Raw genomic sequence first — 24782 nt, 5'->3', positions numbered from 1 at the left:
ATCGTCCTCCTATCTTTTATATTAAATGCTGAAACAAAAGCAAGAACTTCCTCTCAAATTGTTCACCATATAAGCTCAAGTGATGGTTTTGAATTAAACCACCTCCAACACAATTCACTGGCTGACTGAACACCAATTAAAAGTGTAAATGCTGATAAGAATTCTCAATTCGTTCATACTGAAAATAAAACTGAAGCTCTCAGTTCCACATTTCAACACCAAATCACCAAATAATATCAAAATGCATCCAGATTGAATGAAATGAAATCAGAAACCCGTTTTATAATATTCAATTTCCATTTATCTTCATCTCATTAAATTTACTTTAATTTCGTTTCTCTTACAGCAACTTTATGTTATAACTTTTTAGTTGACAAATAATAAATTCACTTTATTAATTAAACTTCCCCATTGCTCCAAAATCAACCTTTTCATTGATATAATGATATATTGGCACACAAGGTTCTTGTTTCACGTGCCCATGACTTAAAACTTTTCATCCCGATTCCAACATGCCGAATAACTCCACAACAAGGTCCTCTAATCACTAGTATCAGCCTACAAGGGCTGAATGATAGGCTAACCCATTAACATTGACACAACTAAAAAAATGGGGACATTACAATCCACCCTCCTTGAAATTGCTCGTCTCCAAACAATTTCCACTAAACTAGAAATCCAAAAGAAAACTGGGAAATGTCCCATGCTGAAACACGAATGCTGAAGCAGCAGAATAACCAGCATTGCGCAGAAGTGACAGCAATCCATCTGTCCAAACTCATGTTCCAAAAATGTGCATCAAACCAAATTCTGTGCATGAGAATCATAAATGAAACTGCAAATAATCCACACCATGTACATACTACAAAACTCCCCAGCAATTCCAAGATGGAATCCCAATGCACATAAAGGATCCTACAGCACATTGGAGAGTGTTTGATAAAGTATGTTGGGATCCCAAATCTTGAATCCATGCCAACCAAGGTAACTAACCCACGATATCAGCTGCACCAACACGATCCCAACATCATCATGCTGCGTAAAGTGAAGCAATCTGCTGAGACCCATCCAACCTGTAGTGCTAATCTTGTCTCCATCTGGATCCCAGTATTGACGAGGCTTGCATCCATCCATCACTAGAAAGAAAGGATATCTTACAACATTTGATAAACCAAATCTCCTTGTACACTCTACCAATCTCCCATAAATGTGAAATCCAACTATACTATAGGGAAAGGAACTCCCAAGGGTGTCTGTATTATAACCAAGATACCCATCCTCTACAAAACCGTCATGGATGTACTGAGTCTACAAGTAGGCTCCCGCTAACTTGCAACAACAAACTCCATCCCCTAAAGACGACGTAAACCCATCCCATAAAGGATGGTATGATCCTGAAGCCCATCCACATTGATGCATAACATGTGGATTGAGAGAGAAATCATGAGAACTCCTCACTATATAGTTGCGGTAAAATGCTGTGATCTTTGTCAGTGGCTCATCACTAACAATTTGTGGGTTAGAAGGTGGCTCCAATCACTGACCTTGAGCAGCTGGTTGGGTAGAGTCTCTAGTGACCCTCTCTGCAAACCCAACTGCGAAATCTCTGTGAGGAAGCATTGTAGTCAAAGTTTCTAGCATTGCTCCCACTAAGTCGTGGATTCCACAAGAACCTTGGACGAGGGTATCCTCAGTGACTTCAAATGGTCCCTCCCACAACTCTAGACTCTTAAGCAAGTACTCAATAAATGAATCTATGCAGTAGAAACAAAATGAGGCAGAATCAACCCATTCTCTTTCAACCCTCAACTGATCACTCTGATGCTGTGATACAACCATCAGTCGCCATCAGCTACATAAGGTGAAGTAACTGATTTGCTTCCGAAAGAAGGAAACAAATCAACACGTGAGCTTATCTCCAAACTAGATGTTACTCTGCCTATGTCTTTTAAAAATGACAGAGTGGCACAGTCTATTGTCAGACAACTCTGAAGATTCCACTACTGCCACACAAAGTCTCCCAATAACCTGTTCCATACCATCTGACATCATGCTAACTATTGGAGGACCTGATGAGTGAAAGGCTTTCTGTAACTCCCAATCAAAGTACTCATCCCAACTAAGTCCATTGCACCTAAATCCACGACGGATGTAGCCACCTCCTCACTAAAACCATCATCACAACCCATGGGTATCAATTCATAACCAACTGCTACAGTAGAAAGCTGAATTAAAAATTTAAATCTGCAACTGGTGAAGTCTGTATTCGGCTTAGGTCCATGATAACCTCCTCTAACTATAACCACAACTCTTGAAGAGCCAATTGGGTGTTCTCTAATATTATAGAACTTGGCTCAAGCTCATGAGTGAGATCCACAATTCATCATAACAAGTACAATCCCACTCGAGAAGGTAGTCCTTGTTAGCTAATAACTATAAGTAATTATGTCTCGTGGTTCACACAACCACTCTTTCATGTGTCTGGGAAAAGTTGCTACTATTGTGCTCATCTGACATAGGAACACCCCAACCAAATATGGCTAACATCTGCCAGACAATGTAATAATGCTCTAGGGTTGTAGCAATCTGACTATCTCTCACCTTCAACTTCTCAATCACCTGATGTCTCTAAATACGCTGGCTCCCATGTAAGCTCTCTGATCCATATTATGCATTGTGAAATGAAACTGTATTGACATCGCTCATCACATGACAAGTAGCATCATGTGTGCTATCATCTATGCACACATCAACAACCGAGGTACTGCTACTAATCACCTCAACAAATGACTCATCTGAACCATTAGAAACTATTACTACATCAATCTCTTGACATGCTCCCACTACCAATGCAACTGTAAGTCCCTGCAAGTCACGATCCTAGGACATATCATCAACCAATGAGTCCTCTGAATCATTTTCTAAAGTCTGATATGACAAATTAGACTCACTACAACATGAGTTATTCTCATAGATAACTTCAGTAGTGTCTACCATAGTTCCAAGAATCACGACAATTCATGCGATTCGGCAATTCGATTCAAGCCAAACGATTTTTTGTGAATCAGTGAATCGAATCAGTGATAAAGGGTTTATGAAATAAGTTGCTCACTAAATTTCAAGAGTTTTTTAAATTTTCCGGTTTGTGGGTGATTCGATTCGGATTCATGGCCGATTCACGATTCGATTCGGCCTTGCCGATTCTGACCTGATTCCGATTCTTGTTACTTTGGTGTCTACATCACTAATGCCAATATCATTCCCCTGTAGAATCTTTACTGTCTTACGCTGCTGTAAGCAAGACTCACTTCTTTCATGAAAATCAGAATCAATATGGCATGTTTCTACATCATATAACTTACTTCTGACAACCAAATTTTGAGTGTCAACAATGGGGAACTCCATGCAACCATCTCCTACACATGGAAAAGCTGTTATCTTCTGCATAGGCTCACCATTATGACTGCTTTCATAAAAATCAGAGCTATTAGAGCTCATATTTTCCATGCAATTCTCAAAACTAACACTCTCATCATGTGAGTCAAAACTCATAGTGATACCAACAACATTCTTCACACTCACCCTATCATCAACACCATCAACAAGCTCAAAAATAGTACTGTTGTTATAAAAATCAGACCCTATATGACTAACATTTTCATTACTACCAACTGGTAAGGGTGTCATCAATGCTGGCTATAATGTCATTAGCAGCATTTTCTTGGTAACTAGCTCTTGTCTCTTGTAAATGTTGGGATTCGATGCAACTGTCCTCAAGCAAGTCTATCATAACCACATTTTCCCAAGAAGAGCTTCCAACATCATGTGTATAAGAAGGACTAGTAGCTGCACCACTGAGCAAAGGCTCCACTACCTTGTGGTTTCTGGCTGCTGAAGCTTCACTTGTATACTTCTCCTAATTCTCTTCTTGTGTACTCTGCGAGGGAGACTTTAAAAAAATGGAAACCATATACCTTGCCACACTATCTATGGTTGATGGATTTGAAAGCAAAGCATTTTTTACTTCCTGATTTTGTCTATAAGCTTTTTCACTCTTTCCATCTTGACATTTGTTTGTTTTTTGAGATTAGCCACGCTATTCAATTGGATCACTTGTTTATTAATTTTCCTGTATTTATCGATAACTGAAAAAAAGCTAGAGAGCTGATCACCCATATATCAAATGTGGGAACTTAACATTTCCAAACCCGCAGGATGGTAGAAAACCCCTCTGATATCACTGATTTTTGGAATAAATAAGCATTTTCTTTAATGTTTTAAAAATTTTGCCATGCAAGATAATAACTTTTCTTAAAAAAGAAATTATGAAACTAATTTCTGAAGCATTGAACCAGATGCTTTTATTATTGAGAGAAATCATATACAATATAGGAAATTATTTATTAAATTCTGAAACTTAATTGCAGCTACTTCTGAACCTGGCATCAAAATGCTTCACCTTGAATTTGCTAAGTAAAATCTCTAAACTATTTGCAATGCCATCTAAACTTTGCCCGCAGCCTTTAGATGGTTAGCGATTGTCTATAATTCCACATGCAGACCTCTAAGGGCTGCGATCTGCATCCAAATCATCCTCCTGACTTTTCTATTAAATGCTGAAGCAAAAACAAGAACTTCCTCTCAAATTGTTCACCATATAAGCTCAAATGATGGTTCTGAATTAAACCACCTCCAACACAACTCACTGGCCAACTGAACACCAATTCAAAGTGCAAATGCTGATAAGAATTCTCATTTCTTTCAAATTAAAAAAATAAATCTGAAACACTCCATTCCACCCTTCACCAAATCGCCAAATAATATTAAATGCATCAGTTCAAATGAAATGAATTCTAAAACCCCTTTTATAATATTCAATTTCCATTTGTCTTCATCTCCTTTAATTTACTTTAATTTCATTTCTCATAAAGCAACTTTATGTTATAATTTAAAGTTGACAATTAATAAAGTCACTTTATTAATTAAACTCTCCCATTGCTCCAAAATTAATCTTTGCACCAATATAATGGTATCTTGACACACAAGGCTCCTATTTCATATGCCCATGATTTAAAAATTTTCATACCAATTCTAACGAGCTATAATACTAAAGTGCCCATTAAACAATTTCAATTAGAATAACAACCTTAGTAAATATAATAAAATTATAACCAATAGTGCACCCAACTTGCGAAAATGGCCTAAAGACATTGGAATTGAAAATCTGATAGCATAGGAGTGATCTTGATGATAAAAGATGATGAATGATCTTGACTAGGTGACTTACTAAAAATAGACGCTACCCCCAATAATCTTGGAGCTCAAACCAAAAGTTTGAAATAACATCTGAAAGCATCATATATCTCCTGTAAATCACTAAGGTCATTGGAATCATCTATTGACTAACTATATGTAGAAAGTTGCTCAAAACGGAGCCAAAACTCACAATTGGCCATTGGTGAGCTTAACAACTACACAACAAGGTCCTCTAATCACCAGTATTAGCCTACAAGGACCCAATTATAAGCTAATCCATTAACTCCTAGGTTATTGGATTCAGATGCTGCTAGCTGGGTCGGGGTCTTTCTCAAGTGTAGATTCATGTTGGTTCCGAGAAGGGTCTGCAGACCCACGAGGACCCACAGTCTGTGGGAAGACCCTGCCCGACCACCACAGACTCGCAGGGACTTGGGAGGATCATTAAGGATCCTGCGAGGACCCACCACCTATGAAGCCAAAAAGCATGTTAAAAATATAAAAAACTATATTTAATTATTATTTTATAATGGTACAACTCACACACACATATTTGTATGAGTTGTACCATTTAATTTGAATTACATAGAATAACAGTTTATTTTTAAGTAGAATTGTTGTTATATTTCCAGTATATATTGGCTCCTTCGAGGAAACTTGCAACCCAAACACTTGGTATGAGAAGCTAATGAGTCCATAAGCAAGGAAAGATAACTACAACAATTCTACTTGAAAATAATATAAGATGCAATCGGCCAAAATGGTATAACAGTACCATTAGTAAACTGCAATTGGATATAATTTAAATTTAATGGTACAGTTCGTGTGTGTGTGTGTGTGTACTCACAAACTCAAATGGGGATTTTTTAATTTCCAAACTAACGTATAACAGTACCATTAGTAAACTGCAATTGGATATAATTTAAATTTAATGGTACAGTTCGTGTGTGTGTGTGTGTGTACTCACAAACTCAAATGGGGATTTTTTAATTTCCAAACTAACGAAGCTGTACCTGTTCCCAAACTTAAATCGACAACTTAGTTTAACTTTGATGCAACTAAAAAATACAGACATTATATTGATGCATGACAGTGACATCATGTAATGGTAATTATTATTACCATTATTGATGTCGATTAGAAACAACTATCAGTATTAGTTCATTTGTTTTGTTGATGTTTGTAGTTGTAGGAGATATCCTAATTACTTGCATGGTGCTCTTTCATATACTCGCATTTGGAGATATGAAGAGACATGTATTTGGAAATATGAAGAGGCACACATTTGGAAAATGAAGAGACTTTCGATCATGATATGAAGCATCGCTCAATTCAAGATATATCATTGCTTTATGTTATGACTTGTATATTCATTCGGAAGTATTGTACTCAGACCTCTATTATTTAATAAAAGATACATATATTTTTGGTGTGGTTGGGTTTTCCCCTCAAGTTGGAGGGTTTTCCCATGATAATTGTTCCCTTTCTATGTCTTAGTTTTCTTTATTTTCTTTATTGTTGTTTGTCTTTATTTCTTGGCAAAACATTAACACAATATTAGAGTAGGTTGGATAACGATAACAACAAATAAGGGAGTTTCTCTCATATTTAGTTTGCTTATATTCATATGTGTTGTTTATCATGATGTATATTGTTTTGTGTTTGGATATCATCATTTGGGTAGAATAATATCATCTATGAATGAATGGAGTCATTTTGTGCTTTGGAAGGCTTGCTCAATTTGCACCCATTTTCTTTTGTTCTAATATTTTAGCTAACTTCACTAGAATAAAAAATTGTAGCTTTGAGAATCGGGTGCAATTCAATCTAGTTATCGTATAGATCAAACAGAGGAAAACTAGGGCAGTTGAAGGCCGAAGAAAAGAGAAGAGAATTGGCAATGATCTTCACAACCTTTGACACATTCTACATTACAGAGGAGTAAATTGAAAAGTCTACACTGAGGAAGAATGGGATTGATTTGGAGACAACACTGGGTATCTATTGCTGTGATTTGATTCAAGAGATTGGCATTCTCTTTGTCTGTGGAGGATTCACAAGATTCTAAATGTCTTTCATCAAATCAAATGCCAACAAGAAGACCTAGTACTTGATCTGCTTGACCCTCATTCTAACTTGTATTGTTGTTGCCAACATTTTCGTCACCTATATTCTTTACTTCATTGCAATAACGACACTCTGCAACCATCACCTTATAATATTACTTGGTGCTGAAGCATTGCTTGGTTATTAGAAGTAATTTGTAACTCTCAAGCCTCATTTTCAGAAGACAAAAAGATTGTGTAAATATCGGAGTCTCTATTTTGGTTACAATGTATTTCTTCTTTAGAGGGGGAGTCAGATGATCTCTTCTTGTATTTTTGCCTTTGAGTTTCATGTGCCAGCATTTTACGTCACCTATATTCTTCACTTCATTGCGAGGTCTTAAAGGGGTAATGACACTCTATAACCATCACCTCATAATATTACTTGGTGCTGAAGCGTTGTTTGGTTATTGGAAGTAATTTGTAACTCTCAAGCCCCATTTTTGAAAGATAAAGATTGTGTATATGATAGAGTCTATTTTGGTTACAATGTATTTCTTCTTTGGAGGGGGAGTTGGGTGATCTCTTCTTGTACTTTGTGCTGTTGAGTTTCCCGTGCTTGCTGGCAAAGGTTGTGTGGTGATCGTCTATCATTATTTTCAAAATTTATTGAGTCTTACTAAACATTGGGAGTACTATGATAATCGTGTGGCTTTTATGAGAAACTGTAATGTATAACTGCAAGAGGATCTGTCGTCGACTCTTGATGTGGCGTTGAGAGTGTCTAGAGTTATAGACAAGTGCATGTGGCAACACTGTGAGTGCTCTGCTGCACAGGGAGATGACTCGAGGTTTTCTTGGTCAAAGTTGGAGTTGTTATGGAAGATTGTGCTCTCTAATCCTTAGTAGGACTGGCCCAAATTTCAAGTATCACTTGGAGGGGAGTAATCTTGACTACAATAAGGAGTTAATGCTGGAGTAAACTACACTGACATGATTGATCAGGCAAAATGGTGAGTAGAGAACTCAAGCATTGAGTAAGTGTTGACGTGTTGTCATTGATTGGCAACTAGTTAACAAGAGGATTGAAGTGTTCCAAGTGCAACCACCGGTAGACTAGCATACTGGTCTCAACAAAGGAAAAGAAGATGACAAACCTATGACAGGTAGATAGACATGGAAGTTCGATGGTTGCAGCCTAGTCACCATTGATTTGAGGAAACCAGAATAGGGTCTAAAAGTGACATGACATGCATGTAGAGACAAGTTGTGGATAAGATAGAAGTACGTAATGACTTAGGTCTACAAGTAGACTTACAAATGGATAGACAAGCCTATATGAATAGGCACCTATGCTTAGGTAGTCATAGGGATTTTGTGACTATGCTCGCTATGTATTTCAAATTTTGAATGCAATGATTTTAGGGTTTTCTACCCATGGAATGGATGAGGGATATAAGTTCACTAAGACTTCATTTTGAAGTTGTTGTTGTAGCTATGATTGACAAGAGTTTTGTGGAAAGCATACCTGAATATAGGAACAATATTGAATATACTAACAATAGATCGGTGCTCAAGGAGTGAAAGGTGATAGTGAACAGAGAGAGTTCATTGGATTAAGCCAGAACAGAGGAAGAAGATCAGAGCATCTTTGTGGAGCATCTCAAAGGATCTACAAGGCAAGTTGTGCCACATCTCTAGATCTAATCTTTAGTTTTCTTCCTTACGATTGCAACTATTGTAAGCCTTTGATAGGGCAGACTTGTAATAAGTCTTTGAAATCCTTTAACCAGGTATCTCTTAGAAAGATATCAAAATCCTTTAATAAGGTAGCCTTAGTAGGCTGTTGTAATCCTAACAGATTATGTTCATTCCTAATAGGATGAGTTCTCAGAAGATACAATTGTAAGCCTTTAACAGGGCACCCTTTTACTTGTAAGGAAAGGCTAGTGGGTATATTACTACCACCGTGGTTTTCACCCTCACAATGGGTGTTTCCACGTAAAAATATTCGTTTCATTGATGTATGCATCCTTGTGTAATCTTGTATTCTTTTACTGCATTGCTTTTGTCATTTTCTTGACTGTAAAAGAGCTAGTAACAAGGTGCGTGTTTAAACTAGCTATATTGACTGGTAGAATATGTAGAATAGAACGTACCGATTCACCCCCCCCCTCTTGGTATGGATTGGGACCAACAATTGGTATCAGAGCCCAGACCCTATCAACTACAAGCCTGATAGCTTGAGGGAAGATCAGATGGCAGCGATGAAGTATAAGAAACAACATGATGAAGCTCTTGACACTATTGAAGATCTAAAAGACAAGTTGAGAGAATCTTTAGCCAAAAGAAAGAAGCTGATGAAGAAGTTGGGAGAAAGCCAAGAGCTGATAGAAAAAATTGAAGAGCAAAGTGGTTCTAAAGAATCTGAATAGAAGCAATATCAAATCTCATGACTGAAAATGAAAAGCTAACCAAAAGAGTCAAGGCAATGAAAAGGAAATGGGCGGGGGCCCTAGCTCGGTTGGCTAAATCTTCCCTGTTGCAGGGGGTTGGTCACGGGTTCTAGTCTCCCCCGTCCCCGTGGTACCGGTGGGTGTGTTGCGCCAGCGCTACCGTTCACGTTAAAAAGTTTACCCGGCGCATTAAAAGAGTAAAAAAAAAAGGCAATGAAAAGGAAACAAGAACATTCAGCTGTTAGATTGAGTGAAGCACAGGATGAGAAAGGAAATGCCATCCTAGCAAGAGATCAAACCTATGAGGAACTCAGATTGGCTCAGGAAGCAAAACAACGAGCTGAGGACTTGCTAAAAGAAAAAAAGATGATATAGCCCTAATTGAAGTAGAACACCGGTACATCACACAAGCAAATAGTGTCCTACAAGAGCACTGTCATAACAAAACTGAACAGCTAAACGTCCTAAATGAAGAAGCCAAGCAGTTAGATGAACAAGTTTGTGAACTGATGAATGAACTAAAGAACACCAAAGAAGAAAATGAAAGGCGGAGGAAGTCATTTGATGTGTTTCTGTGTGTCTAGTAAGATTGGAGTTCCTAGTTGATGCAATGCTAGTATCATGGTTTTTGCTGGTTGGTAAGCATAGGGCTTAGTCATATGTGAGATATTTTGTTATGGCTGTTATTGGTGTTATGGCGTTTTCTTTTCTAAGTTCTTCCTTTTCAGCTTGAATGCCATTATCTTTATGGTACTCCTTAAATATGCTCAGGTAGGGGCCCTTATAAATCCACCAACTTTCTAATATAAATAAATAATAATAAATTATAGGATCTATATGATTCTATATTTGGTTTATTTTAGCAAAATAAGATTAGTTGATTGCGTGAATGTTCACTGTAACCTCTGTATAAATCCCAGGAGTCATCAGAAAACTGTTTTTTGTGCTAGCTTTCCCAGCCTTTCTTATTCGGTTCCAGAAAAGAAAATTAATTTCTAAATGGCTGCAATGAGTCAATGTAAGATCCATGTTAGAATTAATTAAGAAAATAAATATGTTTGGGATCTCTAATTTGGTTTCTCAAGTGATCTAGAAAAGAATATTTCTTCTTTCTTCAAATTTTGTAAACAAGTATTTTCATTTATGCTGCATTGTGTGCTGGAGTAGGTTTGTGAATGCTTTAGAAAGTGGAGGAGGACCATCTTGGCTGGCTCGAGAAGGGAGATTTAGAAATGCATCTAGCTGGGATCATCCTGTAGGAGCACTTGTGACTGGGATTCGTCAACTTGGGCTTTCTGGTTGGCAGCAAAAGGAGTGTATAGCAATTGAAAATGAGTTGCAAACCTGGCAAAAGATGGGAATTACTGAAACAGAAGGTGAGAGACAAGATGTTGGTGTACCTGTAAAAATTAAAAACAATATTGGATGTGTCTGTAGATTACACTTCCAATCAAAATTGGTAGGTTTATGAGTTAATTGCAGATATGAAATGGTAATTTTCTCATGCACCCCATTCTTCCTTTTACATGTAGATGAATGTAAAATTGCTAGATGAATGTAAAATTGCTTGAATGTAAAATGAGTTAAATCCTGCTAGTAAAACTCCTATTCTTTCTCAGGAAAGGAGGATGGTATCACTATCTGGGCATTGAGACTCAAGGCTACACTGGATAGAGCACGAAGACTTGCAGAAGCCTATTCAGATTCTCTTCTACAACTTTTCCCGGAAAGAGTCCAGGTCTCGCACAGCTTTTATTTGACTTCTCTTCACTATAACGCTAATAACTTTGATAAAATAACAGAATAGCGTACATTCTCTCATGGGTTCTGCAGAAACTAGGAAATGGATTCGGAATCCCAGATAACACTGTGAGAACATACACAGAAGCTGAAATTCGCGCAAGGTGAAAATATTTCCTTATTCTTCTTTTATTAGTTTGTTTCCTTAATTGTTCATGTGTTGTGCATTATCAAGTTAAGTTTATTAACTTTGAAGACAAAATGAAGCCTTCTAATTGGATGTGAACTATTAGCCTTTCCAACACAGTAGTTCCGCTTAGTTTTCTTGTGGAACTTCTCTGATGAAATTCTTATTTGTGCTATCTCATACATTTATCCATTGAGCAGCATTAATATTGAAGTGCCTTTGTGAGGCTATCTGCTTTCCAACTAATTTAACATTCTTCAGGTTGAACGAATTCAAATTTTTTCTTCCTGTACAATACTGGACTGGATTTATCTTTGTTTCTCAAGTTGCTGATCTTCTCAACATGCTTAGTTTCTTTATGCATCTATGCAACTTGTGTCTGTTAGAATTGCTTTTGTTCTCACTGTCTCTGTTTCTGTACTGTATGAATAGTGTTGTTTTTCAGGTTTCCAAGCTTTGCTCTTTACTATTGAAGGCAGTGCGATCTTTATCAGGCAGTCATGGTTGGGACACATTAGTTCCTGGAAAGGCTATTGGCACTCTAGTAGAGGTACTGCAGCTCAAAATTATACCAATTTTTGGCCCCTTTTGGTAGTATTTATTGTGAAATGGTTTCGTACAATTTTCTATATATTACGTAGAATGCTGCTTTGCAAAATGAGCTAAGTCTAGCATATTTCACTATGGTTGATTGCTAATTGACTCTTTATGTATGCCAGGTAGAGAGAATTGTTCCAGGTTCTTTGCCTGGAGCATTGGCAGGCCCAGTTATTCTGCTTGTCAAGAAAGCTGATGGTGATGAGGAGGTGATCTTCAGATTTATCGCAATCATTTGCATGTTTATTTTTGAATAATCTAAAATTCAACTTTCTGAGGATACTTAGATGCTGCTTGTTTGCTTCAATAGCTGAAGTTTATGCTAGTGACTTTTCTAATGTCTAATGGTTGCCATGCAGGTAAAGGCAGCTGGAGAAAACATCGTAGGAGTAGTACTTTTGCATGAAATGCCTCATTTATCACATCTAGGTGTGAGGGCACGGCAAGTAAGGAACTCTTGATGCAAGAAATAATTGATTACAAAAAACTAAAATATATTTGAAAGTTTAGGCTCGGATTAGATTAACAATAAATTTTGCACAATGACTCAAAAGATGAGCATTGCTGGACTAGTATAAACAGCTTATATGTTAACATTTGAAAATTTTCCTTGAAACTGTTATGACATTTCCCCTGTATATTACCATATGCAAAAGATTCTTTGTTTTAGATTGGAATTTAATTTTCTCTGGCCTTCCTCTCAATTAGATGATACTTTTCTTATTTCTACAAATAACTGCTTTAGAGAACATATTAAAACATTTTAGCTCGCAGGGATAAATAAATTTTTGTTATAGCTGTATTTCATTGATATAGTCTTTTCAAGAGATGTCTCTTCCATGAAACTTTTAAGTACTCCACTAGTTGCATCACTATGGCTGAATCATCAAGTTCACTGGGAAATGTAGAAGTGCTAAATTTTGGACACAAGGAAAGCTATAAAGATCTCTCCATGCTTAATGTTATCAATTCTATTGGATAGAAACGTTCGACAAGGAGGCAATAATCTCCTGTGTTTGTGTTCAGAATATTTCCTCACTATGGGCCCCAACCTAGTATGGACTAAATAATAAGAAGTACTTATCTGCTCAATTCAATCAGACTTCTTAGAGTGGCAGCTAAAGGAGAGTAGAAAACAGGAGCAGAAGGGAGAAATAAGAGTGTTACCAGAAATTGATATAGAAGGGAAAACTGCTTCATTTTACTTGATAAGGATATGTTGGAAGAGAGTGATATTGTATGCTTTTATATATTGTTATTGTATCTTTGCCATATTACTTGGTGATCTCCTATTTCCTTGTATTAAGATAATATTTTTAATATATTTATTAAGATATTATCTCCTTAGTTAAATACTTTCTATAATGGTCAACTACTTGTCTGTAGTCTGTCTTTCAGTCTAGATAGGAATGTTTCCTATCCTGTCTCTTTTGTCTTCAATCTAGATAGGAATGTTTTCTATCCTGTCTTCAGTTTTGTTTCTAATTTCGTCTTCAATCTACGTTGTTCCTTTTAGAAACAATGCCCTTGTAATTCTTTATAAGGAACACATTTGTTCCTCTGTTAATCAATCATTCATCCGGAAATCCGTTAATCTGCCAATTCTTGAATCATGTAACATGGTATCAAAACCAATACTTCAATTTTTTTTCGAAAAATTTATAATTTCTTTTGAAATTATCTGCTAATTTTTTGAAATTATTTCTAAGGATTTCTCTATAGCCCGTCCAGGGTTTCTCCTTTTTTGAGAAATTTATCTGTGCACCTCTGAGTTTCGGCTAGGGTTTATGGATCTACAAATCGCGTCCATACAAAACAAAAGTTGTTTATATCCTTGGTCGTTTTTACTTGCTTGCGATTGGTAAAAACTGTGCCTTCCCTTTGAAAAAATTGTGATCCTAATCTTGCATTTTCACGGCTTAATTTGCAACTCGCATCTGATATTATTTTGCTTGCGTCTGATATTTGGCCTGGAGTTTTTGTTTGGTCAGCAAATCATGTCCGCAAAGCTAGGGGCTCATTTTTTTCTTGCAAATTACGACATTCAATCTAGTATTCAACTCGCATTTTTGCGATCCGATGTTCATTTTTCATGGAGTTTTGAAAGCCCTAAATGCCACGTTTTTCTATTCTCTTTCCAACCAAAAATGTTGCGCCCTTCACCCAATCTTGATATCTTTGTAGTTGCAAGATCTCTGGTTCGACTCTGAAACCAAAATCAACCATTTTCTTTGCTTATTCAACCTCTAATGGCCGCCACTTGATTTTTTGCCCGAAACCCTAATTTTTGGGTCCTAATTTTTTTTGTTTGCAGATTCTTGGTGGGTTTTTCGAGAGCTCAACTGGTTTGTCGTCTGATTTTTCTAGGTGCCTTGATGTTCGTGCCTCGATTTTTGAGCCAACAGATCCAAAAAATGATAGCATATTCCTTCTGGGTTATTTGAGCTCTCTTCTAGGTCACTCTGATTCTTTTGGGTCTTTCGTATTTTTGCCTTGAAATCCGTGCCTATTGAATTTTAGTCTCAAAGTTTGTACTTGAATTCTTCGAAATGGTATCTTTGACTAATTTGATGTTGGAGGGCAATCTATGATTCAATGGTTGCAATTATAACCATTGGAAGTAGCGCACATTAACCATCTTCGAGTATCATCGCCTAGATGAGCTTGTTCTAGGCACAAAGACTCGTGCGACCTCCGACCAAGCAGAACAGGACAAGTTTGATGATCGCAATCGAGAGGTTGTTATGCTTTTCAAACTCTTTGTTAGCGATGATTAGCTACTGCAGATTCCTTCCAGCAAGTCAGCTGCATAAATCTGGAAATATCTGAAGGAGCTACATGAAACATTTGACAAGAGTCGGGCATTCTTTTTGAAGAATCAACTGTTCTCCATTATGATGGATGAATGTATGTCCTTGCAAGAGTATTTGACAAAGATTAAGGACATCTGCGATCAGCTCAAAGCTATTGGTCAGAAAATGGAGGAAGAGGATATGGTAGTCATCACTCTGAAAAGTCTATCATCGTCCTATGAGCACTTCATAGAAACATTCAACATTATGTCAACTAATGTTGATCTAAAGTTTTCAGAATTATGCACCAAACTTCTGCAGCAGGATCATTGGAAACAATAGTTTGGCAGCAATGCTTCTACAGCCTCCTCAGAGCAGGCATTTGCTGCAAAATCCTTTCAACAGAACATCGACAACCATTAGTCTTCTTAGCGTTTCTAGCATCAACCTTCTGCTCAATCTTTGGATGGCTCTATGAAGCAAAATGTATAGTGTAATTACTGTCACAAGTTTGACCATATGCAGTGCGAGTACCGGAAATGTTTGGCTGCCCAAGCAAGGCAAAATGCTTCCCAGCTAACAACACAAGTTGTCGAGCTTCTTGATCAAGGCGAAGATGCATTTTTCGCCTTCTGAATCTGTTTTTTTTTTTTGGGTTTGTTGATTTTCTCCATAAAAATCATTTCATGTTGTCTGTAATACACAAGGTTGCGTGAGATTTTTGGGTTTTATCATTTTTTCTACAAAAACAAAGTTTTGTAATTGCAATTTTTTTTGAGTCATAACACTCTTCTAGTAAAGCTTCTTGGTTTCGACATTCTGTAGATCTAGGGAAGGTCTCAGTTATCACAAAATAATCTGACATCTGTACATTGACCATTAAAGGAGGGTATTAAGATAATATTTTTAATATCTTTATTAAGATATTATCTCCTTAGTTAAATACTTTTTATAATGGTCAACTACTTGTTTGTAGTTCGTCTTTTAGTCTAGATAGGAATGTTTCCTATTCTGTCTTCAATTTTGTTTCTAATTTCGTCTTCAATCTACGTTGTTTCTAAAAAGAAATAACGTCCTTGAAATTCTTTATAAGGAACACATTTGTTCCTCTGTTAATCAATCAATCATCTGAAAATCCGTTAATTTGCCTATTTTTGAATCTTGTAACAGTTTGCTGCTATCTCTATAAATCTTGGGATTTATCAATACCTTGTTCAACCATCCCTCAATATGTCCCAAAAAAGGGCATTAGAATTGGTAACAAGTGCTAGAGATTTTGATAGCAACAAAGTAGATGAGAGGGACAATAAAATGTGTTTCAAGCAAAGTAACAAGAATCGGAATGGGATCGGACTTGGCAAGGCCGAATCAAATCGCGAATCGACAAATTTGAAAAACCCTTGAAATTTAGAGATTTTAACAATTTAAAGCTTATTTCATGCACCCTTTATTGAATATCACTTAAACACACTATAACATCATTAAATAGAAGCTAACATTCATAAACATGGAACATAAATGATAAATCCATCACATAACTTGTTTACTCGTAAAATGTAAATTGTAGCTGAAGTAAATAGAAATCATAGAATCATAATGAGTCAAATAATAGAATGTATGTGAGATGAAGATCCATAAGATATCAAATCATAAATGTATGTAAGATGAAGATCCATGAAACTTATGTTTATTAGTATCTGTAAACAAAATGGAAAAACAAGGCTCTAGCTCAAGCCTCATCATCATCCTCAAGCTCGGCCACAACCTCTAAGTATCTTGTTTGCCTTCTACAAAGGCATCTAAGGTAGGTCCTGGAGGTCTGCTAAGCCATAGCTCCCGCATGTAAGATGGGCTCACTAACAACATCACTAGGGCCTATGTCTTTGCGTGTGTGTGTGCCTGAACGTGCTCTAGCCGCCTCCTTTGCCATGTTACAGCCTCAACCTCTCTATCTACTTGGTTCACTCACTCATGGTTTGCTTCAGCAAAGACTAGATCCACAACCTTAGTCAGCCACTCTGATTTTGGATCAATCTCCTCCAGAATGATTAGAGAGGAGTCAACGTTCAAAATTTGTCTGATCCTAAGACAAAGGTTGTAATGAACAAAGACAAGATCTTTCAACCTCTGCATAAACAACCTATTTCTCCTCTTCGAGTGGATATGCTAGAACATGGACCAACTGCGCTCACATCCAGAAGCGTTGCTTGGCTGACTCAGAATACAAATGACAATTTTATGAAGTTTTGGGGTTGTGGGCCCAAACATTTACCCACCATCTATCTGAAATAAGGGAAAGCAAAAACAACTAGTCTCATTTACAACTTTAGAATTACAAAATAAAAAATTAAAATGCACAACTTATAAGCCATAAGCGTAATATTCAAGATTATATTATTTTTACCTCGCTGTATTGTTCTCCAAGCATTTATGGCCAACCTGTTAGAGAAAATTGGCCTTTCTTTATTATTGAATTCGTCTAGCTCAATCGTCATCACTACCCAACCTCTGGATCACTATATCTAGGCCAGTGAGAACCTCCTCATTCGCCTTGAAGTCAGGATGGAAACAAAATGTTGGATTCAAATAATAAGCTACTGCATAAATGGGTTAGTGAAGTTGACTCTGCCATCTCCTATCAGTGATCTCCCAAATAGGGGCATACTTCTCCTACACTCTTGCATACTGGGCTCTAATGGCCTCCTTGGCACTCTCCATGCCCTCATATATGTAGCCCATAGAGGGCTTCTCCCCATCAGCAATTCGTAGGAGAGATATGAGGGGCTCAGTGACCTGCATATAATGTAAAAAAACATTTGAGTCAAAACTTAAATATAAAAGTAAAAGTAAAACTAAATCGTTAAACAATTAATAATAAATATAAAATATTAAGTTGTAAGAAATTTACCTCGAGGATTTCTTTAGCAGGTTTCCAAAAACCATCCTCATCAAAGATGAAATTCACCACATCTACCTCTGCAATGGTCATAGCATAGGAAGATGTAGTCCACTCTTGCCCAACAAACATGTTCCTCAATTCTGCCCTTGATGTCAATAAGGACTGTAGTGTGATGAAATTCGAGGCAAACTTCGTGATGCTTGGACGAGCTAACTCCTTGGCTCCTGTGTAGTCCCTCATTGTGCTAAGAACGAATGCATGATTGTAGATGAACTTGCATATATTTTTGGCGTTTTCTATGCATGATTTGACCCACTCAAGCTTGCCAAATTCCTCCAACATGAGGTCAAGGTAATGTGCCGCACAAGGAGACCATAATATGGTAGGGTGCCTCTCCATCAAATTTTAAACTACAATAATTTTAAATAAGTTAGAAATTTAAACATGTTAGGAAACTTAGAATTAGAAAAAGTTTAAAGTTCAAATAAATTTATTTTTAAAACTTGAAAAGTTAAAAGTTTACTTGCAACAACATAATGTTGTTGCATTATCCATCACCACCTGTACCACATTTTTTTCTCCATCTCTGCTATGACCTCCTCAATAACCTCACAAAAGCATGTGGTGTTTTTTATATGAGCGGAAGCATCAATGGATTTGAGGAACATGGTATATCCTACAAAATAATGAATTATCATGGATCATCAACAAATTAGCAATCAACAAATCAAAATTTAAATTATTCAATCACGATTCACAATTCACAATGCATGTAGGAAAGTAGAATGATGAATCACCTTCACAGAAAACAAGAAAATTGAGTGTTCTATTCCTCCTATCCGTCCAACCATCAGTCATGATGGTGCAACCCTTTTCGTTCCACTTCTTTCGGTGGTACTCAAGCTCAACCTTCATATCCTCTACCATTTCATCTAAGAGGTATCTACTCAACTCAGCCTCAATGGGGCTTTAAACCCTGGACCACAAATAACCACCTCATCTATCATGTTTTGCCAATGAGGAGCTCTGTTACAAATAGATTATGATTAGAAATTTAGATGACAAATCTATATTTAAAGTGAATCTATGATTAATCAATGAATAATTAAACAAGTAGATATAATTAAAATTCTACTTTAACCTTAAAGAAAGCAAATAAAATAGAAACAATTACGTGGCTGCAATAAATGGAATGTTGCAAAGTTACCAAAATTTGCAAATTTCTTTTCTGGTAGTACCATGAATCTCTTTGTTCAAACCCATGCCCTCAAGCATGGATTGTGAGCTAGAGTAGTGTGGGGCACAAAGTAACTATCCAATCTATTCTTTTGCACTCTAGGTTGCAATAGGTTGGACTCAACCTTAGTATAAGAATGACTAGCACTAGCATCAACAGTAGTACGAGCACTAGCACTAGGACGAAAAGGAGGCCTAGAAGAACCCTCTCCAACACAACCTACAGATGCATATGCCGATGTGGCTATGGGAGCATGGGAGTCAATAGCCCTTAACCCTTCAAGTTGCCTTTTCATATTTAATTTCTTTTGTTCATTTTTTTCTAATGCCACTAAACAAGTGCGTTTTGCCTCAGCAGTTTGTTGAGTGCAAATTGTAATATGATGTCGAAGTATGGCAAAAATGTGGTATTTGAATTTATATATGCTGCCATAATTTACATTTTTACAAAACATACATCTCGTTTGAAATTTTGTTCTTCTAGGATAATCTATGGTATATTTCCAATATTCCTCTATTTTACCAATTGTGGAAAATGAAAGTTAAGGCTGCTGCAATAAGAAAATTCAAGTAAAACCTCAAAGTTTCAAACTAATAAACAAAACAGCAAAGCCTACTTTGCAATTTAGTGAAACTGAAAAACATTCAAGATTTGGAAATGAAAACTAATTTTTTTAAACAAAACATGAATAATACACTATAATGCAAAAAAACTCAACACTTACCTCTTGCAAATTAGTTGAAGAGTGTTGCTATTGACTCCTTAATGCTGCCAATGCAATCTTGTGGCCTCCCCAAATGGAGTTTTTGATCTCTTTGGTGCTCTTCCTTCTTGCTGGTTGCAAACCTATGGGCTTTTTTTTCTCTTCTTCTTTCTCACTTTTCCTCTCTTCTACTCACGCTAAACAAATAGAAGGTCCTTTTAAAACAAAGAGGAAGTGCAAAAAAAACATTAAGAAAAGATGTGTTTTTATTAAAATTTAACTTGACTTTTTGTCTACCCGTGTGGCCAATTTTTTGTGATTTAGGAAGGTGATTTGGGCTTTTTTTTGCGTGAATCGCTGAATTGGTGATTCATGTGATTCATGGCAATCGCTGGTTTGGTTCTCTGGTTAAAAAATAAATCAAGCAACAAGAATCGAATCGCCAAACCAGCGATATCATGGCGTTTCTCGTTACTGTGGTTTCAAGTGTGTTAAAATAACCCTTTGTTTACCATGAATCGATGCCCTATTTCAAGTGCTTGAATGCTTTTACAATGAAAACTCTGCTTTTGCAGGTTACAAAATGAATTGAAGGATACTCTTGATTTTACAGCTGTAAAGCTCTATAAAAGAAGTCATTTAGAAACTATGATTTGGTGCTTTGGCAAGTGTACTTTAAATAAATCTGGCACGTAGTCAATTCTTTTATTGCTTCTTTCACTAAAATGCTTTAGCTTGAACATATATTAATCTTATTTTGAGCTTCTCTTATCTCAGTTTTCATGAATAGACACTATGCCTTGAATACTGAATGAACTCTTTTATCAAATAATTTATTATTCATATTGTGTAGGTGAAAATGTCAAATGAATAAATTACGATTTGATGCATTGATTAGTTCGCACGACGATAACATATGAACTCACAAAGTACTTTTGAGTCCATGTGTTATCATGTGCAGAGTTATGCTATGAGGAAGATGAATTCAATTTATCAAATCCAAAAGTTGCAAAAACATGAAGAAGCACATGGTCCTGCTCTTACATAGATCTCAAATAATTAAAGGTGGGATCCCATGGATGGGGATTTCGTAAAATGTTTCAGTGGGTGTTGCTGAGACTTTTTAGGATTATTCAAAGTGAGCAGTCCCATAAATTTTATAGTGCAATTTAAGCTTAAAAATTTTAAGCTCCAAAGTTTATGGAATCTGCTGCTCTCATGAGTTTTAATATTTTGCATATACAATTCAACCAAGTGAATATTTGATAAACACAAATAATAATAAAAATGGTGGGAACTTAATAACTTTAGATGATCGACAAGTGGTAGAAAGGAGCTTAAGTTGGTGGGATAATTTTTTGCCCTATCCTAAATACACCTCATTAAAACTTCAGACTAAAAAATAGGGTCTGCTATTATTGAGAAAAGATTCTAATTAATCCAATAGCATGTGATGTCCTCAATTAAGGCTGGGTTGGCCAACCTATTTGGGAGCAATTTTAATTAAATAATTGAATAAAAATTATTAATAAATGAAAGTATTAAACAATTTTGCCCTTGGCCAACCTGTGTAATGTGTTGGGCTATCTTAAATATTTTTTCAGTTTCTTCCTTGAGACTGACTTAGGTTTTGTGTGATGGGCATGTGTGTGTGTGTGCATAAAGGACTGTTTGGTCAAGGAGAAGCATCATGAATTTGGAAACAAAATTTTCTAAGCAACACAAGTGTCTAATGGGACAAAATACCTAAAAGACACATTGTGGGTAGGATGAAACCCCTATTGGCATTACTCTAGCTGATCATTTGTAGGTCTTAATAGCTAAGGTACTAAGACTTACACTTGGGACCCTCAGGTCCTGGTCCAATTCATCTTGGGTTGGGGTTTTGATGGGGTCCACTAGGTTTGGATAGGGTCTAACCCAAAAAGACCCACAAACTGTGGGGCTAAACCCAAGGTAAACTGTGTGGCTGAACCCAAGGTCAACTCAAGTCGTATTTGGGAGCTTTATAATTTTTTGGCATTCTATATCAACCATATGCTCAAAATCTTGATTTTTGTGTGGATTTTTATATTTGCGATAATTTATCAATAAACCTTTCATATAATCGTATATTGAAGAATATTGATGGATTATGTGAGCAATAAATGTTTAATTAGAAGGGTAAGAAGATTATGTGTAACTATCTCGTGTGTCAAGTGGGTGCCAAAGGATAGGTTATCCTCAAAGACAGAAGAGAGAATTGGACATTTAATGTCAATGATTAGAGGTAGTCACTATTTCAATTGTAGAGTTGGTATTATCAGGAGAGGGGGGATGCAAACACAAGGAAAGGTTGAAGTTGCCATCTAAGCTTGGAACCTAGAGATAATCGACCCTTGGTCGTCTAGTCACCTAGAGTAGTAGGGTCACGTTATGCTCACTATTCACTAGTTGTCCATGGTGGGGATAGAAGACCCTTCTCCAATTTATCTTTTTAATCAAATCAATCTAATTAATATCAATAAAATCATTCATCTTTGTGTAAATGAGAATTGAATTAATAATTTGAGTAACTAGTTAATTCCACTTATATTGTAAGAAACAACCTCATGATTACCTAAGCATATGTGTATGTATGTATGTTTATGTGTATGTATACACTATATGCAATAAAACTATTGTGTTATTAGGAATGTTTAACTTGTTTTTACATTCCTACTAATACACTAGTTTTATTGCGTGTTAAGGAGTGACTCTGTAGTTGATTCTAGTGATATGTTGGATTATTGATCCAGGCTACCAGCTGCATGGGGTACCCTGATCCTTGTTGAGTTGTACCGAGATCTTCACCAGATTACATACCATGGTCCGAAGGGATAGGGTTGCAGTATTGACTTCCTGACACTTCTTCAAGTATGGAAATGGGAGCACATTACAATGCTCTTCTTGGTTGGTAGGAGAGCTAGATAGGCAAAGGAGCTTGTGGTATACAACTGGGAAGAGCCTCCATAGTATCATCATGTGGATGATATAGACTTTTGGAGAGAGACCTTGGACGGTTTGAGGGACAACATCACTTGGAGGCCATATTTGATAGTTGGGCCATGGGCAAAGGATCAACAAGAACTACCTTTTGCAAAGGAAAGGTGGTTTTTATAGTCCATGACACTATGCCATAGTTTTTGGGTTTACATATGGTGACAGTGATATGGGACTACTTCGTACTCTTTTTCGAGAGGCGCTTGGCGCTACAAACGAGGCGTATATACCCTACCCCCCAGTGGGATTTGAACTTGTGACCTCTCTTTCAAGGGTACAAATTCTCCACCACTAGGCCAACTCAGGCTGTATAGGCAATGAACCCCACCTGCATAGCCGATTGCTAAGACTATATGGTCGAGTGGTACAAAGCAGATTGGGTGACACGTCAGTTTGGTTTTACATAGGCATGGCAAACTGTATGCAATAAAACTAGTGTGTTATTAGGAATGTTAAGATAACTACTTAATAGTTTCTTGCTAGGGTCCACCATCCTTTGAAGGTTAGAAGACTGTTAAGGAAAGATAACTACTTAGTAGTTGCTTGCTAGGTGCTACCATCCCTTGAAGGTTAGAAGGTTGGAAATGTTAGTAGACAATGAATTAGCCTGATGTTGGTCATTGAGGACAAGAAAGAGTCAATTGGACTTGATTGTTATTCATGTTGAGTAGAGGTTGTAACATCTAACTACTTGAGTTAGTGCTAGCATATTTATATACCTTGGCCAAGGTGGTGGTGTACAAGATGCATGTGATTTTCAGTTTGCACAAACTAGAAATATAGGTCTAGTTAGAAGGGTCATGATAGTAAGAAGGAACCTAGATTGTGTGGCTGACTATGGATTATGTAGGATCCAAATGCTAGGCTTAGATGGCAATCAAACCTAGCCCCATGTCTGCACCTCTCAAGTAGATTAGGGCTACTTCTTGGGTAGAGGACACTGGTTAATGGTTGGGAGGTAAAGAATCTAATGATGCTCTCCCTCTCTTTGTTATATCAATATTGATACAAGATTCCAAAAGTAAATATCATTTGAATCACAAGCGAATGGGGTGATGTCCCAACCTAAATGTTGGGGTGGTGCGGATTCCTGTTGTGTGTGTACCTAGGGCTAGCTTGCGGTGGCACTTTGGTGGGATGAGAACCCCACTCTTAATGCCACTTTCACCAGTAGTTTGAGCTTTTAGCATAGTGGTTTCCTTGCTTAGTATTGGAGCCAAGGTCTTTAGGTTGAGCCTTGTGGAGTGTGGTGGGTTGTGATGTCCCATTCTAAATGTTGCAGTGGTGTAGGTTCCCGTTGGGCATGTACCTAGGTTTGGGACCCACCCATGATTGGGCAGCCATCTGTCCATTAGGGATCTGGCCTACATTGTCACTCTAACCCCAATCTTAATGTTGGTGGGTGTCATTCATCATTAGTTTGTGCTTTTGGTGTGGTGGTTTCCTTGGTTGGTATTAGAGTTGATTTCTCTAGGTAAAGCCTTGTGGACCGTGGTGGGCCAGGATGTTCCGGCCTAAATGTTGTTGTGGTGCGGATTTCCACTGAGCATTTGCCCAGGGTTGGAACCCACCCACAATTGGGCAATGATGTCTCCATGAGGGGGCTGATTTGCACTAGCACACTGGTGGGACGCGAACACTACTCTTAATGCTGGTTGGTGCCATTTATCGTTAGTCTGCGACTCTAGGCACATTATGTGTAAAAGCCTTGTCATCATCTACATTGACTCGAGCAAGCTTTTTAACAGATGTGTCCAAGTTGGCGCATTCAAGGGCTATCTCAATTCTCCATTGCCCTTTTGTGGTAGTCATTTTCTTATGTGATTGGAGATGAAAGTTGAAATGGATA

The 24782-nt window shown here is 37.1% G+C and overlaps 1 protein-coding gene across 3 annotated transcripts in view; it reads left to right on the top strand.

Moving 5' to 3' along the window:
* Positions 1–24782, top strand: part of PWD (chloroplastidic phosphoglucan, water dikinase (ATGWD3)) — a 133005-nt gene that overhangs the window by 96479 nt on the left and 11744 nt on the right. For all 3 annotated transcript variants that reach the window (XM_089832033.1, XM_089832032.1, XM_089832034.1), the window contains exons 10-15: positions 10925–11133; positions 11377–11495; positions 11591–11661; positions 12117–12234; positions 12404–12490; positions 12641–12727. In XM_089832033.1, coding sequence (XP_089688159.1) covers positions 10925–11133; positions 11377–11495; positions 11591–11661; positions 12117–12234; positions 12404–12490; positions 12641–12727 — 691 coding nt within the window. The remainder of the gene's footprint in view (positions 1–10924; positions 11134–11376; positions 11496–11590; positions 11662–12116; positions 12235–12403; positions 12491–12640; positions 12728–24782) is intronic.

The sequence above is a fragment of the Cupressus sempervirens genome, chromosome 5 (genome assembly GCF_028749045.1).
Source record: "Cupressus sempervirens isolate cs-2001-9-10 chromosome 5, ASM2874904v1, whole genome shotgun sequence".
Taxonomy (NCBI): domain Eukaryota; kingdom Viridiplantae; phylum Streptophyta; class Pinopsida; order Cupressales; family Cupressaceae; genus Cupressus; species Cupressus sempervirens.
Note: the sequence above shows the minus strand (reverse complement) of the source record. Positions and strands in the feature narration are given on the sequence as shown.